Below are 17,505 nucleotides of genomic sequence, written 5' to 3' on the forward strand. Positions count from 1 at the left end.
GTTGAATTTTTGAAAAGTATTTCTCATTTATTTAAGGTTCTTCAATATGCAATTCGAAAAAATCCCAGAAATTTATTTTGTCATCTTTGACAAAATTGCTTGTTTTTTTTTTATCTATGCAAATTCCTATTAAATTTGGCAATGAATAGTATTTAATTTTTAGTTTATCTTTTGAATAATTGTCATTTTAAATAGTTTTAAAGTATTGCAAATAAAAATATGATGTTTTCATCTTTGTTTTTTATAGATTTGATTTATTTTGAATATTTTAATGGAGGCGTTTTAATTATCGAGTGACGATTGTCGACAAAGAGCGAATATTTTGGGCGAAAAAACAGGCCAACAACTGATAGCAGCATACTCGTATGTGTATGTATATGTGCATATGTATATATATATTATGTATTATATTATATATATATATATATGTGGTCTGTATGTGCATCAACAAATCCGTTGGGCGTACTTGTGTCGCTCTCTTTCCTTAGAGATAAGCAGGCACAGCAAAGATTAGAAAATGCATTATAAAATAATTCATATTTGCATATATGTAGATTGAATAAAATACGTAAATAATGAGATTGAAATAGGCTTTTCATAAGTATTATTGTATATTCGATTGTTTGAAGTGCATCTCTCTGTCGTTGCTGTCTTTTTTTTTTTGCTTTTGTTTATATGTATATATAGAAATATATAGTTTAGTGTGTGATCTAAATTAGGTACAAACATAGAGTAAGTAGGTAGGTCTAAATGGAATGTTTTATGGCATACTATATACTATTACTACATTGTTATAATCATTCTAAACTGAGGCACAAGGACACAAACTAACCCCAAGCCAATCAGATCTTAACAAGATTGTGTGCACAAAAAAAAAAAAGGAAGAATTTCGGGTCACAAATATATTTTATAAATAGTATTAAACCAAAATATGTAATAATAATATATAAAAAAAAAACATTATAGTCGAAAGCATAATCGACAATTGCGTGCACCGTGCCCAAGACGCAAATGTGCATCAAAAATGCTACATGGAGGGATATGCAGAGATATGTATATCGATAATATATATATAGATATATGAATTATCGATATCGATATCAATTGTAGGTGTAATTAGAGTGTTGGGCGCGGTGTTTGGAGATGGCTTGGTTAATACTAAGTGTGGGCAACGATAAATAGTTAAAAGTAGGCACGATTACAAAATACCGTAAGAGCATACGATATATGTGAATCATTTACAATAAACAGAAATTATAATATCGTAAGCGATATTGAGTGTACGATATACGCCTGATATGAACAATTGTGTGTGCGCATATCGTAAGCGAATATCGTATCGTACACATTTACTATATACTATCATCATATACAATAAACAACAACATTTACATATTTGTTTTATATATATGCAAGCATACCGTAAACGATATTGAGTGCACAATATATATACGATATGCACATGGGTTGTAATTTTTTTTTTTTTTTGGGGAAGGAGGAGGGAATGTAACATTTACGATATTTGGAATTAAAGCATTTCGTTAGTCTTTTGGATTTGCAAACTTTGTGATGAGCACTTTGCTAGTAGCATCCTTATCGGGCTGCTGCTGCTGCTGTTGCTGCTGATCCTGTTGCTGCAGTGCATCCTTGACCGGTGCATTCGTATTAACGCTATAAGATTGCATTTGCATTTGCATTCTCTTTGGACTGTTCACGTTCATGTAGATGGGCGCTTTCGTTATTTTGCTGGGACTGGGCGGCGTTGCGGGCAACTCTTCCTCCTCCAAGATGATGTCGTCCCCCACCATGGTGATGCGACGCAGCGACGATGGAGCTGGGCAGCCAGCTCCGGGGCGATAAACGGGACTGGGATTGCTTAGGCTGCTGCTGGTGTTGCTGCTGTTGCTGCTGCTGCTGTTGATGTTGAAGCCGTTGTTGATGTAGGAGTGATTGCTCCTCTTGGGCGGCAGCTTGGCCACCATTACTGACGGCGGCGGCGGCGTCGCCAGTGATGGGGATGGGGACATAATCAATGGTTTCGCATTCGTTCTGCTTAACAAATCCGGACAGCGGGATTGTAGCTCCAACGATTGTGGGACTGGAGTTGCCAGTGCCGTTGCCGTTGCCGTTGCCATTGCCATTGCCGGCTGCTGTTGCTGCTGCTGTTTGTGGCAGGGTTGGCAATCGGATATCGTTTTGGGGGCCATTGCTGCAGCTGTTGCCGTTGCCGTTGCTGCTGCGCCGCCGGACATCTGGGAGACAATGGTGCGGCTGTGGTTGTTGCTCAATCCGGTATCTTTCCATTTCTCTGAAACGAATTCCAGACCGTGACTTAGTGGATGCAGTTCATCAATGATATATTTGTCATATATCCTATAATACGGTTACCTACCTCCCGCGCTGCTTGCCCCCCCGTTCGTCTTGCCAAATGGATGCAGGAGTCGCGCCGGCTGGCACAGGACAACCGTTTTGTAGGCCTTTCGATACTGTTTGTTCATGATCACATAGATGATCGGATTGATGCAGGCGGACAAATACAGCATGATGTAGCTGAAGATGTGCAAGCTGGGATGCTCCACATGCTTGTCGGCCACCTTGACAATCGTTATCGGCAAATAGCAGATGACAAACGATAAAAAGATGGCCAACACCATTTTTGTGATGCGCCACTCGTTCCTCTTCGCCCTCACTTCGCGCTGATCCTTGACCCGAGTTGGCTGCTGCTGTTGCTGTTGTTGCTTGCTCGGATTCAGCTCGGGCGGCACAGCCACATCTGACGAATAGCTGCTGCTGCTGTCGGAGGACACACGACTGTTGGCTGCTGGATTTGGATTTGATTGCATCGATTGATTATCGAGTCCAGCTGCTGCTGCAGCTGTTGTTGTTGTTGTTGCTGCCACACCACGCAGATTATTGGGTATGGAGTTCTGTTTCTTGGCATGACGCTTGAGCCGCTGCTCCGATTTGTGAACAACCCAAAAGATTTTCGCATAGCACGCAATGATGACCAAACAGGGTATCACAAATGCGGTAATAAACAGCGTCGTCTTGCTGCTATGCCCATGCGAATCACTCATTATGGAGCATGTCTGGAGTCGTGCATCGTAGCCGAATCGACCCCAGGCACCCATCAGCGTTGGCAACTGCATCCCATAGGATACCAGCCAGCAGGCGGCGATCATTACAGCGATCCAATGTCGCTTATAGATTCTCGCATAGATCCCATGATGGGTGATCATCACATACCGATTGATCGTTATCATCGCTATGCACAGCAGCGACACTCCAATATTCCCGTACTGTATGAATGGGATCAGTCGGCACAGCACCTGACCATGGCGCCAGGTGCCCTGCACAAAGCGCAGTCCCTGGAACGGCAGCACCAGTGCGCAGAAGAGCAGATCAGCGATACAGAGACTGCAAGATAGATATATAGATATAGATATAGATATAGATATAGATATAGATATAGATATAGATATAGATATAGATATAGATATAGATATAGATATAGATATAGATATAGATATAGATATAGATATAGATTACCAGATTACCAGATTTTAATTTTGATTATACCTTAGCATAATGTGGATCAACTGTAGATAGACGATAGTATATATATATTCTTGATTCTTGATTAGAACTAACAGATAATCAAGATACAGTTAACCATGTTTTTTCTTGACTATAGCTTAACTTAATACAAATCAACTGTACAAATTAGCTGAAGATCGTTAAGGAAGGACAAAAGTTGTTCAAGAAATCGTCGATTGATCTACATAGTATATATTTATTCTTGAAAATTAACAAATAAGCAATATAAAGCTTACCAATTTTCTATTTGGATTGTACCTGTACATTGTACATTATATATAGATATATATATGTATATCTGACTCAACTGTACAAATTTTGATGAAGATGAAGATCGTTTAAGAAAAAAAGTCATCTATTCATCTATCTTAAGTAGCGAAGAACTGATTAAAAGTGAAACTCACAAATATAAGATAAACCTAATCTTAAAATCTTGCTTCTTTCTGCAAACATATTCAAAATAGAGATAAGCTTGGACTTATTTTAAATTAAGCATGATATCATATCATATATATATACATATATACTGTATATATTTGATATATATATGTGGGCAAATACCTGATTATAAAGGCGGCGGCAACATTGCGCACTTTGGGGCACTTGAGCAGAGCGACAACTGTCAGGAAGTTGCCAAAGATGCCAACGATCATTATCAGAAAGGTCATCACTGCCGCAAAGGTCAGCAACGACTGCGAGAATCTGCAAATGAAATGGAACCAAACATTTGATTAGCTTTCTTAACTTACACTCTTTTAAATCTTGGGGCAGCTATTTCGATTAAGTTTATATATATTCTTGTTCAGCAGCATCAACAACCGAGTCGAGTCCAGATGCTGTATTTTTGAATATAAGTTCTTGTAGTTCTCAAGTTTATTTCATTTGATCGATAACTGCAACCGTTAAGCGAATATCGATTTAAATCGATTTTAAGTAGCAATTAAAGAATTTCAATTGAATAGACACCATTTCTGATTGGAACTCAAGCGAAATTTCAATCTCATATAATCCAAATGGGAACGGGTAAAAACTTTCCAAAATTGGTTTGGCCTTTAGTTCTTCTTTTGACTGATCAAGTAAGCTTCTCTGGTTGGAGGCAGGATCAGTAGGCAGGCAATCAAATATTTTTGCCAAAGCATTATTCACATTTTCTCCAATTTCTCTTGATTTGAGATTTGAATGTTAAAATTCTTAGTTTAATCTATTTATATTATACATATTAGAGTACTGTACTTTATTTATTGAACTCTTGGGGGGTTTCTTGAGATTAGTTCCCTAGCTGGCAGGGTATGCCATGTTCGGTGTGTTATTGCAGTTGTGAGTGAAGTGAATCCTTGCAAGCGGATCGGATCGTGTTGACCCTTAGCCATGTGATGAGAACAAACATACAACAAATATATGTGCACAAGTACAGAGACATATCTGATATCTTCGTTCGTTGCATCCGCTAAGAATCGTCGTGCTTTGTTGACACAAACTCAGACAGACAAACAGACAGACAGACAGACAGACAGACAGAGAGAGAGAGAGAGAGAGAGAGAGATAGAGAGCGAAAGAGAGAGGGTAATCTTTGATGGGGGACTGACACAATCTGGAGCGGCGCTTGAAATGGGCCGCGTAATATTAACGATCTGTTATCAGACCTTTCACACTACTCTTCGCGGGCGCTGCGCTATAATTATCCGTCGCTGATAGGGTCGAGGGCAACTACTCACCCGCTCTCGTCCGCATCGATCAGGCCGCTGTCGATCGCTGGAGTCGCCGGCATAAAGTCATCGCCATACCCCAGACTGCTTGCTGTTATTGTGTCGTCACTCATTCTACAAGAGAGAGAGAGAGAGAGAGAAACAGAGAGAGAGAGAGAGAGAGAAACAGAGAGAGAGAGAGAGAGAGAGAGAGAGAGTGGATGAGTGCATAATTGTGGCATGAGTTGAGGCACATTAGTTCTTAGCTTGAGGCAGGCCACAAGACCAGCGTTTACAGATAACATTTTTATAATTTGATTATAATCATAATTCTATATTTATTAAAGCGAACTGATGCAATATTTTTTAATTTTACTTCTTATTATATTAAGTAAGATTTCTATTTAAAACAAACTACAACAAAATACTTTAAAGTAAATCACATTTTTTTTATTATATTTCTTTATAGTATTTTGTATTTCATTAAGTAAGACTTACATAAAAAAAAAACAACTACTTTCAAGTAAATCACATCTCTTTTTAAATTAAATTAAGTTCTTTGCTATCATTTTGTTGTATTTACACTTTTTTCACTTATATTAAAAGAATTTATACTTTCTAAAAGAGTTATAAAACAAATTTGAATCGTTTGGAAACAAAGTATATTTATATTTAATTATATTTATATTTATTTAAATATATGTCATATAAATATTTATGACTGATTTCTACACACACAAAATTGAAGTTCTTATGATTATTTTATTAAAATGAGAAAATGTTTTTTGAACTAAATGCTTAACTACAAAATTTTCTTGCATCATCTTGCTGAAAATTAGCATACTCGATTTTCTTTAAGCAAGTAAAACATTCTTGATGGCAAATTTCCTGATTGGTTGTTGTTTGTTTGTTTGATCCGAGTACCTATTTTCAATCCGTTAGCTGGTTGTGGTTTACACTGGGAGAAATGGGTAAACACTATAAGGGACAGTGCCACAAGTAACACCCGATCGTCAAACGTGAAGCGAGCAATGCCAACTGGCAACTGGCAACTGGCAACTGGCAACTGGGAGCCAAGCTGGTCGTACCACCCTGGTACTGGGCACTGGCTACTGGGTACTGGTTGCTGAGCCTAACTATTGTTTCTCGCGCTCTTCACAGAGTGCTCCTTGCGACTGACTCGTAGTGCAGTAAATTAGTGTCAATTAAATAATTTAAAGAGGTCACAACGCACTCACTCACAGACACTCAGCCACACTCAGTCACTCAGCCAGCCAGTAAGTCAGTCAGTCAGTCCGAATGAGGAGACAACATGCAACATCATCTCTTTGGCTGCGGGTGCCAAAGATCAGCGCCAAACCTTAATTAATTGACTCTCTGTATGTGTATGTGTATGTGTGAGTGTGAGTGGTGCTACAATTTGGTCAGACTTGAGTACCCGTAACACCCTCAAACCCCGACCAACCATTCGACGACAATATATCACTAATATTGTGCACTAGAATGCCGGAACACTCTCATTTTTCTCAGAAGCTGACGCCCAGTTTTATTATATATTATTATTATTACGAGAATCGGTGGGGTTTATATGCCACATAAGATTCCCTCTAATTAGACCAACACTAAATGATTATGGTATATCAAATCTCTCTGTCTCTCTCTCTTTTTTGCATCCAATTCGCACTTATCATTTCACCCCATTAAAAATGATCAATACTGAAAAATTGTCCATCTTATTTATGCAACTTTATTCCAACGAACTCAAATAATTATTTTCGAATCTGATTCATTTGTTTGGTATTTATTTTCAATTGAGAAATTGGAGCATTTGTTGACATTTTGAAATTACAACATTTGTAGTTTCATCATCATTTTATTGAGTAAGGTATTTATGCAATTAATAAATAGTGAATCACAATGAGAATTTGATTACTAATACTTTTTTTTTTTTAATTGATCAATTTGAAATCTCTTCATTGATGAGACAAATTAATTAATCATTGTTATCGGACTTACAATAGTTTCATCCATTTACCATCTCTTCTATTAATAATAATTCTCATTTGTAGTATCATAATTTAGCTCTTTTCTTAACCAATTCTTCACTAGTTCATACTAACTTTTTCTGTTCAATTTGAATATTTAAATTTTAACAGACTTTAACAGAGACATTAAACATTTGCAGACATTTGGTTATATTGCAAGCACTGGCAATAATGCGCATTTGTTAACACTGCAACGATAACAGAGCAGCGGCTTTTGGCATATAAACATACTTTGCAAGAAGAACGCGATCACAACAACACAAACGAAAACTAAAATTAACTGTAACACGGTCAGGTCAAATAGCGTTGGGCGTTTGTCCCCATCGACTGCACGTTATCGAATGCTGCCGCTAAGTCGCCGTCGCTGCTTAATTGATATTCTGTGCTGCCGCCTGTTGACAATTTCTGTTCTCATTATCTCTCTTTTCTGTTCTCATTAACGTTTCGCTCTCGCTCTCTCGCAATTGCTGCTCCTGTAATTAATGCTACAATTAAAATATATCAAATTCCGAATTCGAATTGCTTTCGTTTTTTATACAAATATAATTGTGAAAAGCCAATAGTCAATCAAATGTTGGATTTTGCGACATTTCCTTACCCACTTCTAATTGTTTTCTTTATACATCTAAACTAATCTGAAGTTACTTCGCAGATTAACTGACAGACGGTCGAATAATGCAATCGATCGGCGATATTCCTATCAGATCTACTATCAATAAGACAAGAAAATGTTAGTCAGTGGTAAAAAAACATTTTGAAATGCGCGAGTTTCTGATTATATTATTGCCTTTGTTTTATTTGTAGGCGTTTCAAGTATGCTGTTGGATATCAATCCGACTCGGAAGATTTAATAGTTGTTCGCATTGTTATGCTGATGATTCATCAGCATTTTGTATTTTATATATTTATAAAGAAGAAATTGTAATTTTAATTTTAATTTCATTTCATTAAAAAATCAACAAAATAAACTAAGTATATAATATCTAACACACGGTTCGTAATTTGATTTTGGTTACGTATACGCCAAGTCTAACAAAAAATAACGATCGTTGACGTATACATATATATATATATATATATATATATGTATTTGAGTATGTAGACAAAAACAAATGCCTTATCTAATCAGTAGGGTATATGGACTTACCTTGTTCAGTGGTGTCTGTGTGTGTGGCACATGCGATTGCTTTTTGCGGTTTGTTGTACACCCGATTTGTCCAGCTGTGTTGACATTCACGATCTGAATGCGATTTACCAAAAACTAAGCTGATCACCGATCACAAATCACAATTCACAGATGTCTGTTCGCAATTCTTATCGTTTGTTTATTATTTACGTAATCGCTGATAGGGCGAAATAGTTGCCACAATCGACACAGTCAGAAGACTCAATTTAATACCGAAACGAAAGCCAATTCAAGGCTCAATCGCATTAAGGTGAATATTACTCATAATTCCACTTAACTCGAACTCAACTCGAACTCGAACTCAACTCGAACTGAGCTGCGCTGCGCTGACTAAATGTAAACAATTCGAGATGCGTGCTCTGTCGCCCTCTCTCTCGCTTGCTCTTTCTCACCTCTCACACGATTGCCGCTGGATTATTCATGAATGCTGAGCGCAACAGGTGAGCAAGGGTGGGGAGCGGGAAGCGGTTTATTGCAGTCCGTTGGATGATTCAAATGTTGAAACAAACGAATCACGATCATGACTAACACACAGTTGAGCGGAGATTCAAGCATTTGCTTACGCGTGCCGCAGGTAACAATGTTGTTGCAAGCACTCACTCGCAAAGACACACATTTGTCAACACTGCAGCGATAGCAAACGGCTTTTGCAAGAAGAACGCGATCACAACAAAGCAAACGATAACAGCAACAAAAATAAAAAATAAACCAATTGTAAACGGCCAAATTGCGTTCGGCGGAGAGTGCGTTTGTCCACAACGACTGCACGTTATCGAGTGCCGCCGCTAAATCGCTAAATCGCCGCCGCTGCTGTCAATTGATATTCTCTACTTGCCTGTTGACAATTTCGCTCCACATGCACACACACACATAACTCGCGCGCTTGCATGCAGGCACGCTCTTTTTTCTGTCGCTTAACGGCTCTCTCTCTCGCTCTCTCGCAATTGCTGCTCTTATTGTTATTGTGCCTTGCAGTCTGAATTGATGATTGCCGATCGCGTTAGATACTGCACTTAACATGTACGTATGTATATATATATATATGTGTGTGTGTGTGTGTGTAGTATGCGTGTGTAGTATGCGTGCGTGCTGTGTTCTTTTTTTGTATTTATTTTATTTGATTGGCGATACGCACGACGAGAGACGCGCAATTCACATTCACATTCCCATAACCAAATACAAATACAACTATTGTGAATTACATACTGTACATGCATACAAATATGCTTAGAATAAATATTGGCAAATGTACGATGTACGTGCAACTCATGCAATTAATGCCACAGTTGGCTCAAGCTCAGCAAGTAGTTAACCAAATATACAATTTTGTGGCATTTCCATTCCCAATTCTAATTAGATTGTCAAAGTCATAAATCAAATAGGGATGCTGCCATGGATTGTGTCATCAATTTCGAAAAAAACGGTTTGAAAGTCGAGGATCTTCAGTCTGTCGGCGATATCCAACATGTTCAGCAATGAGGCAATCAAATAATAACCCAATCAAATAATAACCCAATCAAATAATAACCCAATCAAATAATAACCCAATCGTTCCGCTTTTCATTCAACCAACAGAAGCAATTTCATTTAACTCTTTGGGGACACAGATGGATCTCATTTTAAACGAGACTCAAATAATAATCCTAGGAAGTAACCGGAGCGACTAAGATTCCGTTGTTTCAAACCATTCTAATGAAATGACATTTGTAATATCCAAATTTTCTGATATTGAGTTCCCAGGATCAATGCAGTATGTATAATCTTTAAACTTTCGCTAACAAAAATTTATAATGGAAATTTCGAATTTACAGTGAAGATCAACAGACAGTAGAAGATCTGCAGCTTATCGGAATACAGAAGAATTTTATGATATATAAATGCAGTAGATATATTTTTTTCTGAATGGGTGTGTTAATAACATAATAAATAGCTAACTCATATTTATTTGCTTATTTATTTGTATTTGGTTTCGCTGTCAAGGTTTTTATTTTTTATACCATCTATTTGACAATTATATAAACATTTGGCGTTTAGTGATTATTATTAATAGATTGCTATTGCTGTGACATTTGTCGAGTTCACTGTAGTCGATACTGTACTGTGTACACGGGACTAACGCTCATTGCCTGAATCGACATTGATAACGAACAGTTTCAGTTTCCATTTCTATTTCAGTTTCGGTTTCGATATCGGTTTTGACTTCAGGTTCTCAAAATGTTTACATAAATCGTATTTGTTTGTCAGCACGCGTTTGTTTATGGTGCAAACAACATGATCATTTTTATTGATATCTATGTACATATGTACAGTGCTGGCAACAAAAATATAGCACAATTAACAATTCGGAATAGCTATACAAAATGACCAACAAATGCTCAAAATAATCCCCAATGCATTTACTAATGATTCTTATTAACTATGCAATAAATTTTAGAAAACATTTACAATGGAATTGGGAAAGGAAAAACTCTGGTTTTTACTTTCTGAAAAATTGGATGAGTTAACCTTGTCGCCAAAAGTATAACAACTTCCTTAGTCAATTTTAAATATCGCCTGATTGACTCCGGTATGCAATTTTCTTCCTAAAATTAATGTGAATTGATTGATTGGCAGAAAGATAGTTTTTTCAAGCCAGTTATACACACTATATATATATATATATATTTATACTGACTGAAGCAATAACCAGAGTTCTGATTTTGGTTTTGATTAGTTAGGATTGGATCAGTTGGGTGGAATCTGCTATTCCCCAACCCATGTCGCAAAGTAGCTGCTTTATGTGTATATAGTAGATATACACAATCTTTAAAAATGTGCATACGATATACATATATAAATATATCTGTTTGCCCGCTGCCTGCATAAAAAGAATGAACCACGTTGAACAAGAACGGGCGGGGGGAAGGGTGGAGCGAAGGGGGTAGGGGCGTTGTCGGTCAATTTTCAATTGTTGCCAAAGAGTTTTTCAACTGACTCAGTTTATTTTGTTATTCGTGTCTTTATTTTCTGGGCCGTCTTGTACCCTGTATTCATACAAAATAATTCAAATGCCATATATATACAAATACCTAGAAATATGTAGATATATAGATAGACAGATATATGTATATAAATCAGAATCAGCACCATTTGGACAACTGCATATATCGCATAATCAATTATATCAATTTCATCTTACAGGGTATATGCTGGTCAGTCTTGCAGCTGCTTCTGCATAGAGAGCACGAGCACACTTCACTACACTACACACACACACACACACACACACACGATCAGCACAATACTCTCACTCTCATTCACAGAGTGCCCCCGCCCCTCCTGCTCACATTTTCCCGTTTCCCATTCAAAATATTCTCGTATCTCTCTCTTCTACTACTCAGTGAACCCGGGGTGGGCCCGCAGCCAACGATAGCAGCTACTGAGTAAGTGTGTGTGTGCTGTGTGTGTGTGCTGGGTGCGTGCGCTGTGTGTGTGCTGTGTGTGTGTGCTGTGTGTGTGTGCTGTGTGTGTGCGACTATTTCTTCATTAATTAATTAAGACTTCCATTTCGATGACGCGGACAACAACAACAACAACAGCAACAGCAACATGCAGTCAGAAGCATAACCAAATCGAATCGAATTTGATTCAAATTGCTCCTGAGTTAATTTAGATAACTAGAAGAAGTATAAAAAAAGAAAAGAATCGAACACGCCCAGTCAATCACAGAGGTTATACATAAGTTGCCAAAGTTCATGAACTCTATGCGGAACGCAATCGATAACGATTTGAAAAATAGAATAGCGAATTGAATTTTGCTCGATTTACGACACAAGAATATACATATTTCTGAAAAAGTCAACAAATTAAATTGAATCAAGTGTATATATATATATATATATATGTTGCTTATATGTGTATGTATCTACTATATGTGTACATCGTCAGACTTTAAGTACGATTTGCTATTGACCTGTTACTTAAAAGTGTCAACAAGAAATATTTGTTAGATTTGACAAGTATGCTAGACTTCTTAAGTAGTGCATCCCTCATGCCATAGTCTCGTATTTTTCTTCAATCTGTGTGTGTATAAATATACAAATATATATATATATATATATATATAGGTATATATAGTATACAATTTGAAAGTTATGCTCTTTTGAGCATACCGATCAGATATTATTCGCAGCCAAGCGGAGCCAAGCACTCGTACTATGTAGTCTTTATATGCATCATGCCCATTGCCTATTGCCTAAGCACGAAAGATTTTTGAATTTCAAAAATTCTATTTGAGAGAAACAACACCAGGGCAGTGGCCAACTACACTCGGAGAAAACAGAACGTTCTTTCATCATGTACAAATTCGTTCTAGCAAATATGAATTACAACAATTGTTGTCTTCTAACCAAGTTAAGTATTTCAATTGTTGTCTTCTAACCAAGTTAAGTACTTCAATTGTTGTCTTCTAACCAAGTTAAGTACTTCAATTTCAAATCAAATCGAATTCTCGATTTCAGTAATGTTTAAGAACGTTATTTATTCTAAGTTTTTAACTTGTGCTGCAACAATCTTGCAATTTTGAATGTCGCAAAAGAAAGGCTGGTTTAAACCTGCTTTCTTTGAATCAGTTCAAATTTTTGCCCAGTGTCTTTGATCGAATTTAAATATATAGATATTTGTGGCAATATGTGGCTAAGGAATCCCTGGTTCTGCTGTTGTATTTGAAAATTCCAAAAAGTAACAATACCGATAAACAACAACAACTAGAAAATAGAAAATGTAAACAAAGAGCTTCGCTCATTTCAAATTACCCGATGATGAAGTCAATTGTTGTATACAAAAATGAATTTTTGGTTTCCTTTACGAAAGTTTTTGTATCGTTTCATTCTTAATACCCTGTAACCTGTACAAACCACACCGAAGGGCTGCTCAATTGTCAAAGTTTATTGATTTTGTTCGAGTACATTTCGATCCCTGGAATTATTCAAGCAGCAGACCAACAAATTTGGTATGCAGATTGCAATGAATAAAAGATCATCTGAGATATGATAAACTCAAGACCTAGATCTTGAAAGCATGTGAATGGGAATGGGACTGGAAAATGAGGCTGAAAATGTTGCAAGAAAAGCGTGAGTTTCTCGCAAAATAGAAAGTGATATTTATTAGATGATTGGACTGTTGACATGTTTGCTCATTATAAGTGTAGGGTATTTACAAGTCGTGCCAGCTCGTTGCCCATTGAGCACTCTTGATGCTGTTGTTTTATGTGGCTGCTATTATTATTATTGTTGTTGTTGTTGTTGTTGATTTTTAGCTGGATTTTGGCTGCTCTATTTGGAGGCTATTTGGATTAGTGTGCTGGGGATGTATAGAATTTAGTTTTAGTACAAAAATCGGCGCAGGAACGAACGCGTCATAGTTTAAAACAAAAAAAAAAAAACAAAAAAAAAGAATAGAAAAAAAATCATATAAAAAATATAGACACATCGCATTCCTTGAGCAAAACGCATGATTCATCATCCGTTGGAGAACCAATCGTCAACGGAGCACATCCTGCTGCCAGTGGCCATGGCAGCCCGCAAGGCTGCCACCGCTGCCACTGCTGCTGCTGGTGTCGCCGCTGGCAATCGGAGCCATGTCGAGCATTTGGATAACGAACTGTTCGAGGGCTATTCGGAGACACTGCTGACGGTCGCCTGGACATTTTGCATACTGTTCACCGTTGTCGGTGTGCCCGGCAATCTGCTGACAATTGTCGCGCTGTCGCGCAGCAAACAGACCCGCAACTCGACGGCCATATTCATTATAAACTTATCGTGTTCGGATCTGTTATTTGGGTGCTTCAATTTGCCGCTGGCCGCCGCCACGTTCATGGAGCGTGCCTGGACCTTTGGTGATCTGCTGTGCCGACTGTTTCCCCTGTTGCGATATGGCCTGCTTGCCGTCTCACTGCTCTCCGTTTCGCTGATCACCATCAATCGGTACATTATCATTGCCCATCCGCGACAGTATCCACGGTAAGTGAGTGATTTGATTGGTCATCGAATTGGATTAACTGTATTCATTGGTGTTGGTCTTGCAGCATCTATCAGCGACGATATCTGGCTATGATGGTCGCCGGCACCTGGCTGATCACCTTCTCAATTATGATACCGACGTGGCGGGGAGTTTGGGGTCGCTTTGGCTTGGACACCAGCATTGGGTCGTGTTCGATACTGCACGATAAATACGATCGATCGCCGAAGGAGTTCCTGTTTATAGCCGCCTTTATGCTGCCCTGCATTTGTATTGTGATCTGTTATGCCCGGATCTTTCTGCTGGTGCGTCAGGCAACGATTCGGGCTGGCAACAAGAGTCAAGAGGTTGCCACAACGCCGACGACCATTCAGCCACCGAACGATAAGCCGAAAAACCGCGATAAGCAACCCGACAAGACTAAGGTTAAGGACATTGAAAAGCACAAGGATAAGGATAAGGATAGGAAAAACACTTCGGAGGAGGGCTCCTCGGGCACAAGGCATGCCTTTGTGGTCAGCGAGACTTTCGCCTTTATTGATGACAACACATCCTCGGAGAGTTTTCCCATCTCGTACAGCACCAGTCAGCGGCAGCCACATCGAGAGTCGCCCATCGATGCCAACATCGTCCTGCAGGATCTCAATGACCATAGCAACAACAAGCAACAAGCAGCTGCTGCCAATCCAGCGGACTCCAGCATCAGCAGATCACAAAGCCAACTGGAGCAAAACCGCAACGCGTAAGTATCGAAAATGTAGTAAATCTACTACAATATACAATAGAACACGCAGAAGAGAGTATCTTCGATCCCAAGTTGTATGCATATATAGCTTCTTGATCAGCAGGAACAGCTGCGTCGATCCGTGCTCTCCGTCCGATCTGAGAAACAGCTGTAATCAGTTCTCCTGTGCCACACGCAGTTCGAGTTTATTTTGATTTTATTCTTTCCGAGATAGGTATTTGAAAATCGATAGCCGATAACACTAAAAGATACAAATTTTAATCGATAACTTTCTTATTGGGTATGTCTAAGTCTTGACATTACTTTGATCAACCAGAACAAATTGGAATAAGATCGGCTTATGAATATAGCAAGTATATTTTGTGTTTAGGTTTAGGATATCTCCTGATCGAGGTCTCTCTCTCTCTCTCTATACCTATTCTTTATGCTTTATATATGACAATTTGGACAATTAATTAGATTAAGTTGTGCTCTCTTCGGGTGCTCTCTTCATCTCTCTGCAGTAAGAATCCAATTACGACATCATTGCGCACATCGTTCACACGTTTCAGTCCACGTAAATCGCATTATGTGTCGATGGGGAATACGTCGAATGCATCATCAATTTATCCGGGTCGGATGAGTCCCAAGGATCGGCGATTGCTCAAAATGATACTGGTGATATTTGTGTGGTTCGTCGTCTGTTATCTGCCGATAACGCTGACCAAGATCTGGAAGAGCGCCAACGATATGCATGTGTTCAACATAACCAGTTATATACTGATCTATATGACCACCTGCATCAATCCGCTTATCTATGTGCTAATGAGCAAAGAATATAGACGGGCCTATTCGCAAATGTTTCGATGCCAGCAAACGGAGCAACAGCATCGCGTCCTCAAAAAGCACATCGAATCCAATCGGGCCGCACCCAAAACGTGATCAAGTTTCAGTTTCAGTTGCAGTTGCAGTTCCAGTTCCAGTCGACTGCCAGACTAGTGTCGACTTCCGTCCCAGCAGTGACTACTCAACATGTCCATCATTATATACATATATATATATATATATATATATTTACATATGTATATGTATTAAAGGGAGGGACACATCCATCTCTGTTATCCATTGTCCATAAATCCATAGAACAGTCATGTATTATATATAGTAGAACGAATCGAATCGCAAACATCCATTTATGTCTGTACAAATATCTATTTCTATTTAATGCTATAGACACACGATATACATATGCAAATATATATATCCAAAGCCATGTCGGTCCATCATCTGATATATGTATGTTTATGCTTACTATGTGCATATATAGTCCAACTTTCTTGGCTCCAAAATTCTATACGATTTTCTCGAATCGTCAAAGGGTATTCAGGAAGAACATATATAAACATATATATCGGCTTTATCAAGATGGATTATGTTATTTATGGCGATATTTTTATATGGGATGTGCACTTTTTGAAAACCCAATTTAAATGTATAAAAATTACTTTAAAAAAAAATTATATGTACACATTTTTTTATTTCAATATTACTATCAGACCTCTTTTGCAACATATCCCTAATCATATTACAGTTATGAATGCCATTGGAATGTTCAAATATTTCCGGTTGTTTAGCGTATGTACAAATATCAGAAGAGAATATTTTTTAACTGTCAAGTTTTGGGGTCGCCGCCTCTCGTTCGCCCATCATTCCCACCACCCCACAACCCCCCCACCTCTGCCAAAGAATAATCGATAAATCGATAACAGAGCATGTGATCGAAAAGGTGTATTGCATTTTATACCAAATGACTTTTAATATCTGGTTTACATTTGAATTCCATGTTTAAGAACAATCGATGTTTTATTTATTTGCTTGCCGCTAATTATTGTACCAATACAAATACAAATACAAATGCACATATACATATATATAGATATATATCTGCTATATAAATATATATATGTATATATATATTGCATATCCTATGCCTTCAATAAATGCTTCCAATAATTGATATATGTAGTTTTACGTTGTTTTTCTTAATTCGTTTCTGAGTTGTATTTTTTTTTTGTTTGTTTTGTTTTGGGAATTTAGAATTTTGCATCCAGTACCAGATAATACCAGTTATATATAAATAGTATAGCTTAATATATAATTATTATCAATATACATATTGTATATGCCAGTGTCTGTGTGTGTGTGTTAATGTGTGTATTTGTTTGATTTGCGTACGAAACTTGGACTACTTAAAGGCTAGTAACACAACTA

General features: G+C 37.9%; 2 protein-coding genes and 1 long non-coding RNA gene across 5 annotated transcripts; 2 read left to right on the forward strand and 1 right to left on the reverse strand.

Annotated features, from left to right (window-relative positions):
• Nucleotides 1-258: 258 nt before the first annotated feature.
• LOC6566384 (G-protein coupled receptor moody) lies at nt 259-9,295 on the reverse strand. 3 transcript variants are annotated; one of them, XM_032738775.1, is made up of 6 exons: nt 8,475-9,264; nt 7,559-7,800; nt 5,313-5,417; nt 4,159-4,299; nt 2,393-3,417; nt 960-2,308 (listed from the first exon to the last, which is right to left on the reverse strand). In XM_032738775.1, exons 3-6 carry the CDS (start codon nt 5,414-5,416, stop codon nt 1,542-1,544), a joined length of 2,037 nt encoding a protein of 678 aa, XP_032594666.1. In that variant the 5' UTR covers nt 5,417; nt 7,559-7,800; nt 8,475-9,264; the 3' UTR covers nt 960-1,541. The 3 variants fall into 3 exon arrangements, with proteins under 3 accessions (XP_032594665.1, XP_032594666.1, XP_001992079.1); XM_032738774.1 differs by lacking the exon at nt 7,559-7,800 and having other exon boundaries at nt 259-2,308; nt 8,475-9,295; XM_001992043.2 differs by lacking the exons at nt 7,559-7,800; nt 8,475-9,264 and adding an exon at nt 6,207-6,341.
• On the forward strand, nt 8,703-10,416 carry LOC116805630. The gene is made up of 3 exons (XR_004365306.1): nt 8,703-8,763; nt 10,089-10,263; nt 10,325-10,416. It is a non-coding gene; the product is annotated as an uncharacterized LOC116805630 (long non-coding RNA).
• Nucleotides 10,417-13,981: 3,565 nt separating this feature from the next.
• Nucleotides 13,982-16,496, forward strand: LOC6566280 (G-protein coupled receptor moody). The gene is made up of 3 exons (XM_001992044.3): nt 13,982-14,512; nt 14,578-15,252; nt 15,759-16,496. The coding sequence occupies exons 1-3, from the start codon at nt 14,004-14,006 to the stop codon at nt 16,174-16,176; spliced, it is 1,602 nt and encodes a 533-aa protein (XP_001992080.1). The 5' UTR covers nt 13,982-14,003; the 3' UTR covers nt 16,177-16,496.
• Nucleotides 16,497-17,505: the final 1,009 nt, after the last annotated feature.

The sequence above is a fragment of the Drosophila grimshawi genome, unplaced genomic scaffold (assembly GCF_018153295.1).
Source record: "Drosophila grimshawi isolate 15287-2541.00 unplaced genomic scaffold, ASM1815329v1 contig_848, whole genome shotgun sequence".
Classification (NCBI taxonomy): domain Eukaryota; kingdom Metazoa; phylum Arthropoda; class Insecta; order Diptera; family Drosophilidae; genus Drosophila; species Drosophila grimshawi.

What these genes read in the sequence shown, in the direction of transcription:
- LOC6566384 (XM_032738774.1), bottom strand. Translation starts at nt 5,416, where the DNA reads ATGAGTGACGACACAATAACAGCAAGCAGTCTGGGGTATGGCGATGAC. An exon ending in ATCGATGCGGACGAGAGCGG is followed by an intron (nt 4,300 to 5,312) that starts GTGAGTAGTTGC and finishes TTTCATTTGCAG; the next exon opens with ATTCTCGCAGTCGTTGCTGA. An exon ending in GGGGGCAAGCAGCGCGGGAG is followed by an intron (nt 2,309 to 2,392) that starts GTAGGTAACCGT and finishes AATTCGTTTCAG; the next exon opens with AGAAATGGAAAGATACCGGA.
- LOC6566280 (XM_001992044.3), top strand. Translation starts at nt 14,004, where the DNA reads ATGATTCATCATCCGTTGGAGAACCAATCGTCAACGGAGCACATCCTG. An exon ending in CATCCGCGACAGTATCCACG is followed by an intron (nt 14,513 to 14,577) that starts GTAAGTGAGTGA and finishes TTGGTCTTGCAG; the next exon opens with CATCTATCAGCGACGATATC. An exon ending in CTGGAGCAAAACCGCAACGC is followed by an intron (nt 15,253 to 15,758) that starts GTAAGTATCGAA and finishes ATCTCTCTGCAG; the next exon opens with TAAGAATCCAATTACGACAT.